General features: G+C 44.6%; 1 protein-coding gene across 4 annotated transcripts in view; it reads right to left on the bottom strand.

The window, feature by feature from the left end:
- Positions 1-17,256, bottom strand: part of AMBRA1 (autophagy and beclin 1 regulator 1) — a 134,473-nt gene that overhangs the window by 104,375 nt on the left and 12,842 nt on the right. For 2 of the 4 annotated variants that reach the window (XM_074584512.1, XM_074584511.1), the window contains exons 4-8: positions 16,886-17,069; positions 16,055-16,227; positions 15,225-15,291; positions 14,497-14,643; positions 13,184-13,338 (exon numbers count right to left, since the gene is read on the bottom strand). In XM_074584512.1, the coding sequence (XP_074440613.1) occupies positions 13,184-13,338; positions 14,497-14,643; positions 15,225-15,291; positions 16,055-16,227; positions 16,886-17,069 (726 nt within the window). Of the gene's footprint in view, positions 1-13,183; positions 14,644-15,224; positions 15,292-16,054; positions 16,228-16,885; positions 17,070-17,256 lie in introns of all 4 variants that reach the window. The other 2 variants (XM_074584508.1, XM_074584510.1) reach the window with 1 other exon arrangement.

Genomic DNA, 17,256 nt, shown 5'->3' with positions numbered 1-17,256 from the left:
GGGACTGTAGGTTTTTTTGTTCGTTTATTTTTTTTATTAAAGCTACTACAAGAAGATATAAATTGCCTCTGTTCAGCAGCATTGAGATCTCAACAGACTCCTTTTCTGTCAGACATCAGTAGCTATGGAACCACCGCTCCACACTCGCTCTGTTACCTCGGGTCTGCAAACAGCAGCAATCGCGAGCAAGGGGGGAAAGGAAGCAAGGTCCAAGCTACAGGTCACCTTTAGACAAGGGAGAGAGAAAGGGAGTGCATGCACACAAGACACTATGAGTAGAAAAGGGAAATTTCTCAGGAATGAAGCAGCTGAATGCCAGAAGCTGGGGGGGGGGTGGGGGGGAGGAATATCATAAAGCAGCCTCCTCACAGCACATCAGCCATTGGACTATACCCACACTCTCCCCACGGGGGTGAGGATCAGCACCAAAAGCCTCTTGGGACAGAGTGATTCATCTCAGCAGGCTTTGAGAAGATACTTAAGTGCAGGAAATTTAACTTCTCAGTAACAGTTTCTAAGGATATGCAATTCCTACGCCACATCTTTGATTTGCTGTGACAGGAGGCACATTACTGGGTAGCGCTTACTCCACACGGCACGGAGGGAAGGGCTTTCCTCCCCATCCAAAAGGGAGGCGCTAACAAACAGCACTGAGGCTTGCTTTCCTTAAAATCAAAAGGGTGTTCAGTCAGCTGCCATCCTCCTAAGCTGCTGCTGCATGCTGACAACCAGAGTAAACAAGTAAAATGAAGCAAGCGCTCCTGCCTCTCGCACACTTCAACTATGAAGAGGGCCTAAGACAGAGCAATTCATCGCTATCCTTTGAAGCAGAAGTATATTGACAACTCTGGCAGCTTCTGTGAGTTTCCTCCTCTGGTTTTATATCTTCCCTGGAAAGGCTTTTGTATTCCCTATTGCCCATTTGGAGGTGAAACTACTGCACTGCTTCATATTACATCCCTTTTTCAGCCCTCTGAATTACAGCCAGCAGACAGTTCTCCTGAGCACTCATCCCTACAGATGTGCTCCTGTGGTTCCTCATATGAACGTAAAGAATAGCAACAGTTTAAAACTAGATTCCCTTCAATCACCTTCCTCTTACAGCAGGGCAATGTTTAACCTAAAAATAACAAGAAAGCTGAAGCCTGAAGACACCTTAATGTTCTCCAGCTGCCCAATAACACTGCTACCCTCCCTCAAATCCTAAACTCAATTATTAACTATTAACAAGCCCAATTAATTCTTCGAGATCAATTATAGCCTCAATGGAACACTAGAAAACTATTCAAAACAAAAATCTCAAACAACCCAATCCACTGGCTTGTTTTTTTCCCCCCCTTCCCTTTTCTCAGAAGAATAGGGAAAAAAATATTTCAGACATCTCTGTATTGTGTTGCCTACTTTCAAAGAGCAAATTGAAATCACGTAAGCAGAAACCATCAAGCATTTTGTTCCATAGCTTCATTTTCCATAAAAGTTTTGTAGTTCTCGTCAAACAGAAAAACACTATTGCTATCACCAGTTTCATATTCAAGCTTAAAAAAAAGCAATCAGTATGCAGTTCTAAAGATTGCCTGAAAAGATGATTTCTAAAATTAATTCTTAACATAATCTACTCCAATACCTCTAAGCTAACATTTCTAGATTGTTCCAGCTTTCACATGGCTACAGTTACACATATTTAGCCTGGCATCAAGACTGAATTAAGACAGGTCACATGCAGATGATCAGAAGAGAAGGAATAGTCAAAATGGTCAAACTTTTCTTAAGGCAGTTGGAACCACCTACAAGAGATTTCACTACTAATGAAAACCTCAACACTCACTTTTACAGTCCTCTGAGTTAGCTCCTCCATCCCCTTGTTCACATCTTTGACATACTCATCCTCACTGAGGAACGAGAGTATCCAAGCCCTGTTAGGCATTCTTTTCATCACGATTTTTTTTTTTTAAATGTTATTCCAAATAAAGAACACCCTTTGTAAGAAAATTTCCTTACTTTAGTGAAAGCAGTGACAGCAAAGATGCAATACGTGATCACAGACATGTTCCAAACATGGCTTTTCAAGTTTTCAAGAACACTTTGGCATGTTTGTGAGAAAGAACTTGCGGCTAACTCTGAAGGGCAACCAGGGACAGAGAAGACATCCTTCCCAGCTGGAGGTGTGGAGCTGTCAGAGAAGCAGGTTTGATATAGGACAGAAGTTATCACAAGAAAACATCTTTCCCCCTTCACTGATTCTGGGCAAGAATCCTGTAGAAAACAAGCTGTAAGGATTTCTCAGTCAGAAAACAGCACGTCAGGTCTTCAGCCAGGACGGGAAGGAGTACATTTGGGAAGGTGCGCAGGGAAAAGGAGCACAATTACACGAAACAAAGAATCTGTAGGTAACAGTTCGAACAACAATCAATCATTGGGATTTGAGTTCTCCTAATCATAAGGCAGGGAACAAAGTTTCAAGAAAAACGTGGTTAACCCTTTAAGGTTTACCTGCTTCAGTTTATCTACAAAGTAATACCACATGATGAATTATGCTATTACTGCACCTCTGCTCTTGGACTAGGAACTTCAACTTTCATTTACCACCTGATGCCACAGGAGCTACATGGCGCCTTTGGAACTTCTCATAGGGAAGGTCAGTGGCTCTGAGGAAGATGATTTTTTTTTTTTTTTTTTAAGTGGACCCAAGGTCACAGTGTTAATCTATTACTTCACCTGCTGACAAAGGCCATACATTAGAACAAAAGATGAGCAAGTATTATGCAGAGGTCATCACACAGCACCCAGGGAATGATTAATGTGTTGTTTCAACAGGCAAGAAGCAGCACCCATCCATGATAGACATTAAAAGGGCCAAGAGCAGCTACAGCAGCATTGATTAGTTTGGTAATAACTCCAACATGAGAAGAACCATGAAAGATCACGCACGTTCACTTTGCAGGGGCAAAACTTGAGGGACGAGGAAAGAAGAAGAAATTTAAATCAGCTCAAGCTACTGCATGTGCTATTTTGCTCTACAGTGGCAGTTTTACACCGGCGCTCAGAATGGCACCTCAGCCAAGGTAAAGGCAGACACCGCATTCCTCCACCTAGACCCTTAACAACATGCAATTATATTAGAAATATATTGCTAGAGGGAATCAGTTCCTAGTCATCGTGGTTATGATAACAGGCTTGAAAGCACAGCCAGAACATCGCCAGCACACTGAACTCCCTCAGCCTGAAGACAGCTTTACTCTTCTGAGGGCTTTTCTACCTACCTTCATATGTATAATGTCTGTTTCAAATTCTCCTTGTTCTGGGAGTTCCCAACACCACAGATTGTGTGGACAGCAGAAATCTCTGCATACCCACGCACGCAGATCTGCGTCAGCTTCTGGGATAATTACATAGGGCTCCTGCTTCTCCATAGGGAACTGAAGAGGAGGTGTCTTTCCTGAGGGGGCAGAAGCCGTACCGTTATCTCCATAGGCTTCTAAGGCTATGAAAACAGAGGTCCCATCACACACATCAATCACTTTCTTTAAAATGCTCTTGTTCAGGCTGGAACAATGAAGAGAGTCAGGTCAACAGATGACCAGCAGGGCAGTTCAACCACTTACTCCAGCCTTCCCACTTCAGGAAGACAGGGGAAGGATTTCATACTAATGCATTTTGAGCAGAAAAATGAGTCAGTTTCCTGGCAGATAATGAACCCTGTCTATTCACAGCCTTCAGTTCCAGCAGGTGCTTTCTCAAGAAGAGCAAGGGAGGGGGTCAGTTACATCATCACACAAACAGCCATTTGGTGCAATCAGTTAAATATGTATGTGGAAAATGTTTAAAATGCATGCTAGCTATTCAACAGACCAGAACTGCTCAACTGGAGAAATCTAGAGCCATCACTATTTTGGTTACAGTTATATTACTAAGTCAGATCACAGGTCCCTCTGTCTCCTCTTGCTCCAGGCCCAGAGAGTAGATGCACGCTGCTCTACTGTGAGTTCTCCAGACCAGATTCTCTAATAAGGGGCGAATAATTGGATGAGGGCACTTTGTCCCCAGGCACACTGTACCGTGTGCGTTTATAGAGAGTGTGAAGACTGAGCGCATGCGTGCAATATATGTAAGTGACTGCACATCAAACGATTAAGGGCTTGTATCAGCATAAAAAAGTGGCATACTATATTTCCAACATCTCCAGCTCCTCCACACACACAAGAAAGCTAAACAGAGCTTTTAGTTGAGCAAGCAGGCCTGAAACAAAAGGTCTGAGGGCCTGTCCATAACTTGGTTTCTTGGCAAAAGGAAAATAAAACAAAACTTAGAGATTGTTTTAAAATTACTTATCTGAAGCCAGACAACAAGCTCTAGGAATCAGAGCTAGATAGTTTAAGCACATCAAAGACCACCATTAATCATAAATTGAGCGTCGTCCCCTAGACAGAATACTACAAGTACACGAACTCAATGCAAGCAAGCAAAAACTGGGAAGAGGAGCAACTGTTCCAGGTCAAGTGCGGTTGTCTGGACATGCTGCCCACCCTGCAGCAGTTGGATCAGGAGGCTGTGGAGAAGACATGTGCAGACAGCACAGGAGACAGACAACCTAACAAAGGTTTTGAAGAAAGGGAAGCTATTCACACTTCTTCCCTGCCTGTAGGAAAGCTGAGAACTCATATGTTTTATGGTATCCTCAAACAGATATCTGTTTGAAGTCATCTGTCTTTAAACTTCTAAGCAATCTGTGTTTATCTAATACCTTTGTTGTATGGTCATTTCATACAGATTTTTCTCAAAAGAAGTTAAAAAAACCCCCAAACAAACACAACCACATAACCCACCCCAAAAATCAAAACAACCCACCCAACTCTAGATCTCATTACTCCTCAGCAGAAGCAAAAAAGCAAGCCAGTTTGGAAGCATGTATCTCTCTCATCCTCATTAAGAAACATCACTGGAATCCAATTTCAACAAGTTCCCTTGCTGCCATGCCAGAGCAGGTGAACACAAAGTGAAGTCCCAGAATAATCCCATAGACAGATACCTGTAGGGAAACAGGTCTCCGTTTCCTGGAGATTGCAGAGAAATGAAGTTCACCTACTTCTTTTACAGGTGAGCTCCTCATTGCTAGTCCCAGACTACCAAAATAAGAGGTGGGAGAAGGGGAGTGGTTTGACTAGGGAAACATCATGAAGGTATTTGAGAAAGCAAAGTTATTTCTATACTGGCTTAATTTACAAGCCAAGCTGCTGCAAGAGTAACATGGGGAAAAGAAATTCTTTCCGCGTGCTACAGTTATTGCTGTATATTTAAATCCAGGCCAAGAAAAAGAAAAGAAGGCTTAAGCCCTTCTGCAAGTTTGGTGAAGACTGCACATGCTCAGCTTTCCGAAGTACTCGGGGAAGCTCAGCAGCAGGGACTGACCTCTATTAGTCACCACAAGAGAGAAAGCACAAGGCATCATTTTCCCGCCCCCCCCCCCCCACCCCAACTCTCAGTAATGATGTAAAAGGGCTCTAGCAACCTTACATTATTCTTAAATCAGGAAACCAGCAAAGGCGGGGGGGTGAACCTTTACGCAAGAAAACAGGCGCCTCTTTCACTTGCTCTTCTACATAACAACTACCAGCACATTCAAGAGCTCAAACCTCTACCACAGTCAGTAAAACAAAGTCTTTCCTACCCACAGGGAGGAGACAGCAGGCTCAGTCTGGAAAAAAAAAAAAACCAACCAAAAAGCTGGAAGGGCGGAACAATAACCTCAGAGCTCACGTAGACATCAACTGACCATTTAAATATCATGGCAGCCTGTTTTACAGTTCCATCTGTGGTTACATTCTCATGATAAGACTAATTTGTATTTTCCATTTTTAAGAAAGGCCAAACAAACAATACTTGCCAAGTTTGTCCACAACCTGCACATCTCACCCATCACCACAGCTAATTATCATGACTAAATGTTTGTGTCACCTTCAGATTATCACTTCACTTCATGTTTATCACCGACAAATTAGGTCTTCATTCATTCCTCTGTGTCCAGGCTAACATTTCCAGAAATCATTTCCCCACCCCACAGTTTTGGCCTTCTCCCCTCAAGCTCCTCTTCCCAAACACACACCTAAACCTCTTGTCTCTGCTTGGAAACCCCTTCATAACTTCTATTTACCCCACTGCTCCTCACTAACTATTGAGATACTACTTACTTTGATCACCATCATTTTCAAGAATTGTAATAAGCATCTTCGTAATTATTTCTTAACAAACCTGAAAACAGCACAGCATAAACTTTTCCAAAACTATCACATTACACATGGAGGCTAAGAGGTTGCCAGAAAATCCTTCTTTCCACAGCACAGGTAAGGTCTACACACCGTAAGTCAAATAAAATGCTGAGCCCAAACTACAAAGGCAAGGACACCAGGCTAGCAAGGTTTACACAAGTAATGGGCCTGAATGTGAGGGGTGGGGAGAAATTAATATTGGGTAGATCCATTTAGATTTGGGACAGGCCACTTTCTTACTGATGTGCGGTCTGAGGAGCCAGCACCATAGTGCTGCCTCTCTTCTCCACAGCTCAGCGGTGTGTCCCCCTCCTGCCCAAGTCCCCCTGTTTCAGTGAGCTCAACACGTCACTGCCGCAATAGATATTAAATACTTGAATAAGCAAGTCACAACTGCTATAAGCAATTAGGAAAAAAACCAGTAACAACGCAGGTTTAGTGAAATAAGGAACTAAACCAAGATGCAATACACTAGGTATGTGTTCTCTCTCCACAAGAAGATGCATTTTGAAGCTTTAGGTAACGCAATTCCCTCCTGCTTTAGATCCCTCCCCCTACAAAAATAAAAAAAGTAAAGGGAGTAACACTATCCTCTTCTCTTATTTTGATGGTAAATTTCAGTCACAGACCTGTCTCCTAGTAGGCAACTCTGTACCCGCGGCAGGGAGCAAGGAAATGTTCTGGTTGTTTTGTTTTTAAGGCTTTTTTAAGGTTTTTTAAGGATATGAGTGATAGGCACCCTGTCATTCAGTGCTTTGCACAGCAAGAAAGCTACCCGAAGCCAATATATGCAGAGATCTGAACAGTCTGGTCATTTAAATCAAAAACCAAAGCAGTACATCAGAAGCTCAGGCTCCAGCAGGAACCCAAGAACAGGCTGTAAAAGTGACTATACTCTTTCTCATTTTACATACAGCACTCATCATTGCTCGGGCAGGAATGGGAGTGTTCCTACCCTGTCAACCTACTTCAACCACAGACTGGTCCCTGTTTGACCCACAAGTCAACACCACACCTACTATTTAGAAGCAGAAGAGGCATCCGCTCACAGCCATGAGTAAGCCATGCCTATTTGCATCAGCAAAAAAAAAAACTCCAAACATACTCAGGGCCTTCTCATGGAAAAGCCTAAAAGTTTAGGTAATAGTTTAAGGCATACTCGAAAAATAAAATAAACACAGCCCAGTGGAATAGGTGACCACCCAAACTCCAGCCAACCCCTGCCAAGGATTCCTCCAGAAAATAAGCCCCATATTATGGAAGTCTTCTGAGGAAGGATGAGCAACCGTTTAAATGCAAACAAAACCTTTGAGAAGGCAGACTGCAAAGAAAAGTCTGCTCCAGGCTTGGTAGGCAATGAGCAGGAAGTCCAGACAAATTCTGCAAAGTTGGTCTTTCACAGCTCTAACTCAGGGGCATTTGCATATCAGAAAGACAAAATATCTCCTTCACCTCGAGATCCACATCTGTCCCTTTCAAACCTTTGCAAAGCCAGGAGGATAAGCTGCTCCCTTGTTTGCATTCTGTATCAGAGCCATTTCCCCTCAGGATCCCCATTCATGTCTTTCCTCAAACACTGAAGAACTTGCAAATGTATTGTAACTGAGGAGATAGCTGCAATTTAGGGCTGGGGGCAGGTGGTGGTCCTCAAGCTACCTTGCTTTCTTTATACAAGAACTCAGAAACTTTCTGGTTCTGCAAGGAGACAAGGAAAGCAAGGAGCAGAAGCAACATTACCCCCTTGTGGCGGTAAAGCAACATGGAAATGAAATAAGTTCTGAGAAATTCAAAAGGGAACTTTTCATACCCGTTGTACATATGGAGAGCTACATACTACCAGAAAGGCCATCAAGACCGAATAAAGACATGAGCTGGTGTCACTGTCCTGCCCAAGCAGGTGAGAACGGTACCACCACTTCCGCCTTGTTGCACCTGGTGTTAGTTCAGGCCTTTGCACGCCTAACAAGAGCAAGGCACAGAGCTCTCCTTCTGGCTAACAGATGAAAACACAGGTAGAGCATTTACACCTTTCTAAGGAAAAGACAACACAACCAAACTCACTCATAACGTATAGCACCGATGACTTGATCATATTTATAATTCTGTGGCTTTCTCATCTCACCTAGACAGAAATCCTAGATTGCTAAGTGCCACGCAATCTTAGCTCAGGAAAGAAGACCGGGTTCACATCGCATAGCAAGAATGCAGGCAGTAGGGACTTCAGTCCTCAGACAAGAGCTGGCAAAACGAAAGACAGAAATTTCACCCTGGCCCCTGTTACATGGTTCCAGGGAAGCTAGTCTGCATGTGTCACTTGTGCACACCACATACAACAGACTGAAACACATCAAAAAGCGATGCCTTTGGTCAGCTGTGCAACTTCAGCAAGTTTCCACAGTACTGTGAACTCTGAACTTTTAAAGAAAATAAAGGAGTTTATACAAGTGTCCCCAGACAATACAAACTCCCCCACCTCACATACACTTCTTCCTACCTGTGTGCATGACAAAACCATCACCCGGGACACTTCAAAAGACTTCCCAGGTGTTCAGATAGCTTCAATAGTCTATCTTGTCTGCCAAACTAAATAGGTGAGGCAAAGCAAAAACATTACACATTCAAAAGACACAGGCACATAAATCACTCATACCACAGCCTACACAATTTGACCTCTGGAATGAGTGCAATGGAGTGGTTAGAGAAGTTTAACATAATTGCCAGACAAAGCTTCTTAATGGATGAATAGGATAACAAGTGTTTCCTCATGAAATACAGGTTTCATGCAAACCTGCCTGTCAATGGGACAGGGCGCATCTTTCACTTGCAGTAATTCATTCAAATCCCTAATCAAAACAGGTAAACAATATCAGAATTACCCCTTAGTGTATTACAAGCAGCTAACTTTTGAATGCTTAGAGGATGAGTTTCCATTTGTGTTATTTTTCTTTTCTCCCTTTCTAGGGATTGATTCACAGGATAAGGTTGGAAATATGTCAACAAGGACACAGATGGCGATACTTGCACCCCATTCTAGATTGGGGTGCAACTACATCCATTCTAGAAAGACTTTGGCCTGGGGAGTGCCATGCCAGAACCTAGAAACAACACTAGATTTAAAAGCAGAAGATTTTCTTTCTTGTGAAATAACACACTTGTGTCATATTAAAATAGCCAAAGAGGTGGCATTTGAATACCTGGATCAGTTGCACTAGACAGCATTGCACTGTACCTGTCATTAACTGATGAGCTGAAATATATTTCAGTGGAGACCACTTCTAGGATATCATTTTTTTAAGAAGGTGGCACTATCTCCTTTCAAACAAGCAGCTGACTAGAAGAATCCTCTTTCATTCCCTGTTCAGCTTTTCATTATCAACCTGAATTGGCCCACACAGCAACAATGGCTTAAAGTACTTATAGGATCTTTTCCCTCACTAAGATTACAGTATTAACACAACGATTCCTCAACCCATTTTTTAATTAACAGGAATTATAGAAAAATTAAACTAGCTATCACCTGTTGCTCAATTATCTTTCCTTTATCCAGATCTTGCCAATAGCACCAATTTTATGCAGCACATTTCACATGACAATTTCAGGGATTTCTGAGGCTCTTTTCACTTTGATGTTAGAGGCAAAGATAGATCCACAGGGTAAAAAAACCCTACATTTGAATTAATGAGATCAGCCTGGAGAACCTCAAAAAAGCTGAAGCTCTGTCTCACCAACTTCTGCTTATGGTAGACCATAAACCTTCCCCAATTTCATACATCACTGACACGGCTTTAAGTACACAGAGCTCAGCGCCTGTGCTGCTTTCAGGCCAAGCTGAATGTGACAGGACTGCTGTACTGCCGAGGCTCCCAGTGACATGTTCCTCCTAATTGAGGTGCCAGAGCTGTTAGTCAGGAATAGCTTCATTACATGCTTATTAATGCCTTCGTGATTAGCCCAAGATAATTAGCCCAGAACCATCAGAAAGAGCAGAATTCTCTCCCTACCCAGCTGACACAGCTGCATCAACAGAATTCAAAGAACAGACTTCATTAAACTACCTATTAACTTAACTGACCCTCTATGTCAATGTCTTCCCAGTGAGCAACTTCTCAGCCAGGCAAGACAGGTCAAGGAATGGATCCTGCCCACGGACAGGGAATGAAAATATATACACACAGTTTCCAGATGCAATTTTTATCTTAAGTTTTTTGGCTGGCCTTTGAATACAGAGCTCAATTGCCCAATGACGACATCTAATGGAGAGACAAAGAAGAACAGAATACAGAAAAGGTTACAGGCAAGTACATGGATGTCCCCTGATGCTAAGAACTAACCTGAGGTCCACAGGCACAAAATTACATTGATTGAGAGTGTGTACGTAGTTATCACCTGTACCCTAAGGCTTGAAGGCTTACCTTCCCTCCTCTATTTCCCCAGCACTTTCAGCATTACATAGCTTACATCTCATGACAGTTATCCACCATCTTTGCATTCTGCAGCTACAAAGGTTAATAGACATTTTGGACTCTGCTGTGCAGGAGGGGTTCCAGCACTTCCCATTGTGAGAGCACACCCTAAGCCAGGATACAAGAAGGCTGGATGTGAGGATGTTCATTCTATGCAAAAATTAGGTAAGTGGGCGCTTGCTGACTTGTTATTGCTCTATAAGGAAAAATATAACAGCTAATTTGAGAAGGATAGAAAATTACACCTGCAGAATATAGCTATCCCACATGCAGGCTTCCTTTTAAGGGGAAAGATTTCATAAAGCTCCCCACAAGTCCACCCAACGGGTTCAACAGGAAAGCAAATTAAGTTTTACTTTAAGGAAATTGCCATGAGCACTTAATACCAGAATGCTCACTGCTTCCAGCTTCCTTACCTCAAGTACTCTACAGTTACCTTAACTTCAGCTAGAAGGGAAGCAGGAGCCCCTGCCATGCCTGTTCTTGAGAAAGGCCCGATAACAGCAGCAGGAGATTGGGAAAACTAAAAAGAGTCCCTGCAATCTTCTCTGCAACCTCTGCCAGAAGGGTTTCACTAACGGTTTCATCTTACAGAAATTCCTCTGGAATTAAGTTTACGCATTGAACTACACACAAATTAATGTCTCAGCAAAAAGCACCTGTTTGCACAGACTACCAGGGAGGCAGCTAACCCCGCACAGATGCTACAGCCACCGAGTAGGCGGCAGCAACCACCACGGGTGACAGGCCAAGTGACCCAGAGATTCAGTCACACACTCCAGCTGTTAGGCAGCAACCCGTCCAGCTCCCGCACACCAGGGTGGACTGAGTTAATGCCTCAGGGCATTTTAAAATTATACAAATCCCACAGATCATATCTACAGATCCCGCCACACCTCAGTGTCCAAATACATGCCAACTGCCTGATCAATAAAAAGGTTATTCGCCTCCGTTATTTCTGACACTATGGTGACTCGGCCCAGAGAACAAGTTACACAGTGGAGATGATACGAGCATGTACAGCTATTTCAAGAGGAAGACAATGCAAGACTTACTCTAATGCCATTTTAAAGCTAAATTTGTCAGCTCCTTCTCACCTCTCTGCCCTTTAATAGGGGACTAGAGGATATCTGATTTAAATTAGCTGCAGGTAAGTCCAGGCCCAAGAAAGAAGTAGTTACCATGTAATCAGCTTGAGACTCTCATTATGGCAGGCTATAAAAAAAAAAACAAACTGGGGCAAGGATTTAGAAGCAGATGAACAATTTCATGACCACCACCACTTATTTGCTATGCAACTACAGCAACAAGGCAGGCAGACACTGTTCCAGCCTGAGTATAATCAGCTTATCTGCAAGGAGGAGGAAAGAATTCCCTTTCCTCCGGCACTCCTGTGTACAAGGCCTCCTCAGTCAGTTACATCTGCATCCAACCTGGAAACTTTGCTTTCCCAAAGCACGAAGCATCCACTTCTGAGAAACAGCAGGGGTGGACCTTTCCTCTGACAAGTGCACAAACCACTTGACAGAGAGGATGGCAAACTGAAACCCAGCAGTGAAACCCTGTGCAAAGTACCAGTGTAGCTGAACCGTCCATACAAGCCAGTGGAGACACTTTCACACAAAGCACAAGTCCTTCCTGGTGCAAGTTCAATTTGGCTCATTCCGTTTCCCGCAACATTTGAAGTATAAAAAAAAAAAAATACCCTTCCAAAAATGAATCATCTTCTTAAAGAATACAGCAGAGCCTAAAATTTTCAGTAATCAGCATGCCCCCAACCAGCTCACCCTAGATTCAGGTCAATGGGAGCCACTTTCACAACTTACCTCTTTATCAAAGGCAAGCAAACTGCATAGGTTTGACCGAACACTCACAACTAAGGTACATGCTCCAACCACTGATACAGAGCTTTGACTTTTTTTGCCCTATACGGCAACAGCAAGGAAATGACTGTTAACCCTTCCAACACAACAACTATGACCTCAACAAGATACAACACTCAAGAAAGCAATTCTCACTACTCATGCCAAATTTTCCATGCCTACACTGGAGAGATCCCCCATGTGCAGCACATGCTTGGTATGGGACACAAAGGACAGCGTAGCAAATCCTGCGTTACCACCCTTCCGCACTGTCTGGGAAACACCAGGAGCACAGCTCACCCCAGAGATCTGCTGCCAGAGCCTGTCCTGTTGGCTGTCTGTACTACCATCCTCCCTTCGCATTGAGAGGTCTGGTGTTTGTTCTTACAACCTTCGGACACCCTCAGAACCTACTTGTAGCATGACAATGGCAGCTATAGAAGACATCAATGCAACATCTCTATTTTCATCTACATAAATAGCACACGACCACATGAGAAAAGGTTTTTAACTCTGAAAATACTGAAAAACTCAAAACTAGATGGGAAAGGTTTAAGAAAAAAAATAGAGGAGGAAGGCCAAGCATATATCTTACCTCCTGAGTGAATCCTCCTCTGAGCTTTCCTCAGGCATTTCCTGGTTTAAGGCCTCCTGTGATACATTCCCAGGTCTGCTTGAAGCCGACTGGCTGTAAACTCTTTCCCAGTGCCCCGTCTCCTGGTTAAAGACCACTCCCACGGTCCTCTCCTCCTGCGGGGTGGAAGAGCTGCCCAGCTGCAGCCTGCTAGAGGCAGGAGCTCTGCCCTCGGTTCTCTCTGCAGGCTGCACCTGGCTGGTATTTGGAGGCACACCCTCAAACGTGCTTTGGACCTGCCCTGGTGTGTAGCTAGGCGTGCTTCTTTCCCAGCGCAGCGTGTCATTGTTAAAGGTCAGCAGGTTATGACAAGCGCGACAGCGGTTCAGGTGACCCCGGGACAAACTGGAATTGTTTTCACTGCTGTGTGGAGTCTGCTGATGGGAGGGACCCGGCCGATCAGGCTCAATGTTGTTGTTGAGCATTTCTTGAGCCTGTTGCGACTGGCTGGGCTCCCCACCAATCCCCTGATCTAACTCCTGAAGCCGGTCATATTCCAGGAAGAATCGCCTCAAATCACACTGGAGCTCATTACGGATGCTGGCCGGATTGCTCGGGCCAGCGCTACTACCACTGTCCGCCTCAGCCCCTGGGGCCAGAAAGCCCCTCCCTTCTGTCGCAGAGGTATAGACTGATGCCTGGGAACCTCCCTCCTGCTGCCTCAGCACCGACAGCAAGCTCACGGAGGAGGCACTGGTCCTAGGGGGAGGCATGGCTTCCAGCTCTGACCGAGAGCTCATGTTCAGCACTGTCCTGGACCAGTCAGACCCACCTAAGCCCGAAGCCATCTCTCTCGCAGACTGTTGGTACCGGGACTGGTGGCCTGCCAAGGGCCCGCTGAGGGACCGCCGTGTGGGGCCCAGGCTAAGGTTGCGCAGGGTGTTGCCAGCAGTGCTGCTCTGAACTGTGCTGAAAGCAGAGGGCCTGTTAAGTATCCCCTGCTCCTCCTGCACTACAGATGCCTGCTCTGGGGGTTGGTAAGGCTCTGTCTGCACAGAGGAGAAGGAAGTGCCAGTGGCCCCAGAAGACGTGGAGGGTGCGTTTTCCTGGTGTGGGAAGAGAGAAGAAGGAAGTCTTGCACTAGAGCATCGGCTGCAAAGGCACAACATCCCCAGGTGCTGGCAGCACTCTGCTGTGGGATAGCTGACACGCTCCCGGAGCCTGTTATAGACAGATGCCCTTGTGTTCTCACTGGCTGGAGGCGGAGGTGGTGGTGGTGGCGGTGGTGGAGGGGATGGGGTAGCAGAGTCTTGAACACTGTTTTGCTCTCCCACCTGTATGCCAGAGGAGCGGGAGGACAACATATGCAGGAAGTTGTGGAGGAGGGGTGTGCGCCTCACAGGCTGAGAAGGAAGGATAGCGCGCTGACGATAATGCGGCATCTCTGTGCTGTCCACGGAGATTTCCACTTCCTCATCGCTCTGCAGAAGGAAGGAATCAAAGTTCAGTCACCTTACAGCAAAATCCTATACCTCCAAATAAAGAGCAGAAAGCCAGCTACCATCCCAGACAGATGAAAGGATGCAATAAGTCCCGTCCTACAGGCAGTGACTTGCAGGAAGCCAGCTGACTCTTTATTTCAAAGTGCATTTTATGGATCCAGACAACCTCTTCCTACAGCCCAGTGAGCTTTGACAATACACTGTTCACACCAACAGAAGCATCAGCATCTGAGGGTCAGCAGCCATGGGGAGCATTGTTAATACCTAGCGTAGCTTCAAATCCAGCAGAATGTCACAACAGAACTGAAAGAGTAAGGCCATCGGGACATCTGTCCCAGCTCTAATGAGACAGTAAGGGCAAACCAAACACACTTGGAAGAGCTCTTTAATAGCCCTGCACATAACACAAGAACATTCATGTGACCAATTAAGGCGAGACAGAACTCGGCTTAGAAGGCCTTTTCAGAAAAGGACAAGGCTGCTTAGGTACAGACTTGGGTTAAGGTATGTAGAGCATCTTTTAATTAGTCAGTCAATACAGATACTGTCATTCCCCTTACCTGCTGATTAGAAGGGTTAACAATTGCTGTGAGCAAGTAATGTCCCAAGGGATCAAACCGTACCAGCCTAAAATAAAAGCAAGAGCCAGAGTATCAATCATCAGTTCACATTCCACATTGACACAGGAAGCTCGACACAGCAGGGAAGAAAATCCCACATGAAACATTTGCAATGAGAACATTACTACATTACCACCATCTTCTTCTGAAGGACATCAAAAAGTTTACGTATTAAGAAGAAGAAAACATACGTATCTAGCTGAAGACTGCAGCTATTTTGTAGTCCACAGGAATACTATACAGAAGTTAAAAGCTGGAAGCAAGGACTGCTGTATCAAATTGAAATAGCCAGGAAATCTTAGAGAATATGTGTATAAATATTACACATTGGAATTTGGTACAATGGGAGAGAATAACTTTCCTTGAGTGTTACATCATTGTCTTATTCTAAATTGCTCAAAAGAAGGCACCAAGTTTCCTGCAACGCAGTTTCCTGCACCAGAGTAATAGCTCAGCACTCTCTTCCAGCAACTTCTGGGTTCTCTCATCCTTAAGGCTAACAAATTTAATTACTAAGCTTACAAATGAACACACAGTAGATCCTGGGCGTTTATTGGGCACACATCAGATTACAAACACGAGCCAGCAAGCTAATGTATTATTTCCAATTGCTTTTTTTCCTGTGCACAGAACTGGTTTTCTACCATCTGGGTCAAGGAGCTGCAAGTGATGCTTCTCTCCTCAGCATCCCAGAGCAACCCCCCCGCCTTCCCCAAATCTGACCATTTTTCACATACAAGTGTTATATTCTACCAGAGGCAAGAACTCACCTGACCCGCTCCATTTCACTGGCTGTTTTCACCACTGCAAATGGCTCCCGACGACTCCAGTCCCAGAAATGTATCTCATTGGCAGTTGCAATCAGCAAGAGCTGAGCCGTAGGATGAAAAGCAAGCGACGCAATGGCATTGTTGCTATCTGTGAACCAGCTCTCACTTCCACCCTGAGTGAGGAGTCAAGAATCACAAGCAGTTTATCACATAGTTTGATATCATTAGGTTTCCATGTATGTGCCATCTCTCCAAGACTCTGCCTACAGCACAGAAGTGACATGCTTTCTTGGCAACAACAGCTGCTTTTATACAAGGTCATGTGTTAGTCTAGAACGTAACACTCCCTGCAACAATGACCATAGATGTATTTTCATTAAGTGTGTCTCAGGCAGCCCGTAAAAACATTGCATCGGGTAAGTATACGTGCTTTGTCTCTGTGCCAATCACCAGACTATAGGCAGAACCGGCAGAGCAGCATCTTCTCTAATGAAGAGTTCAGATATGCTCAGTGAAGTGAAAAATGGCACATCTTTCACAAAAGCTAAACGCGCACCTCGCACAAAGTTCTGCAACATTATCTGTAGCACTCCAATCAAATAAACAGGCAAGGCTAAGGAGCACGACCTACCTGGTGGGATTGAACGAAGAATGTGTCACCTCCTCTCTAGACAGAAGAGGATGACTATGATCTGTTCTATGCTTTTAGAGACAGTTCCCATCAAAGCTTCCAAACAGCTCTCTTACCAGGCAACATTTGGGAAAAACTCAGACAAAAAATGTCACCACCCACCACATCCCAAAGGCATATATTTTTCAGGAAAGACTTACGTGTAAATCCCAAATTCTAACCTCCCCATCTAGGCATCCTGAAGCAATGAGGCCCGGGATGGTGGGGTGGAAGGTAACACACCAGGGAGTGCGGCGATGTCCAACCAAGGAATGAACGCACTTGCCCGTTTTCACCTCTGTGATGTAGATGTTGTGGTTCACGTGTGTGGAAGCCATTAGGGTCCTGGGAATGCAGAAGGTAGGACAAACATTAGCGTGGGAAGAGTACAGCAAAACTAGACCATGGTTAGCTTCATCTCAACAGGGTCTGTTCACACCTAACCCAGCAGCTCTCACACACAGAGCCCCAAGCTCAAAGGGAAAGAGGCTACTGCTTCACCAATGGCCACAAAGCTTCCTGTGGCCAGACT

Source organism: Larus michahellis, chromosome 4 (genome assembly GCF_964199755.1).
Source record: "Larus michahellis chromosome 4, bLarMic1.1, whole genome shotgun sequence".
NCBI lineage: Eukaryota > Metazoa > Chordata > Aves > Charadriiformes > Laridae > Larus > Larus michahellis.
Note: the sequence above shows the minus strand (reverse complement) of the source record. Positions and strands in the feature narration are given on the sequence as shown.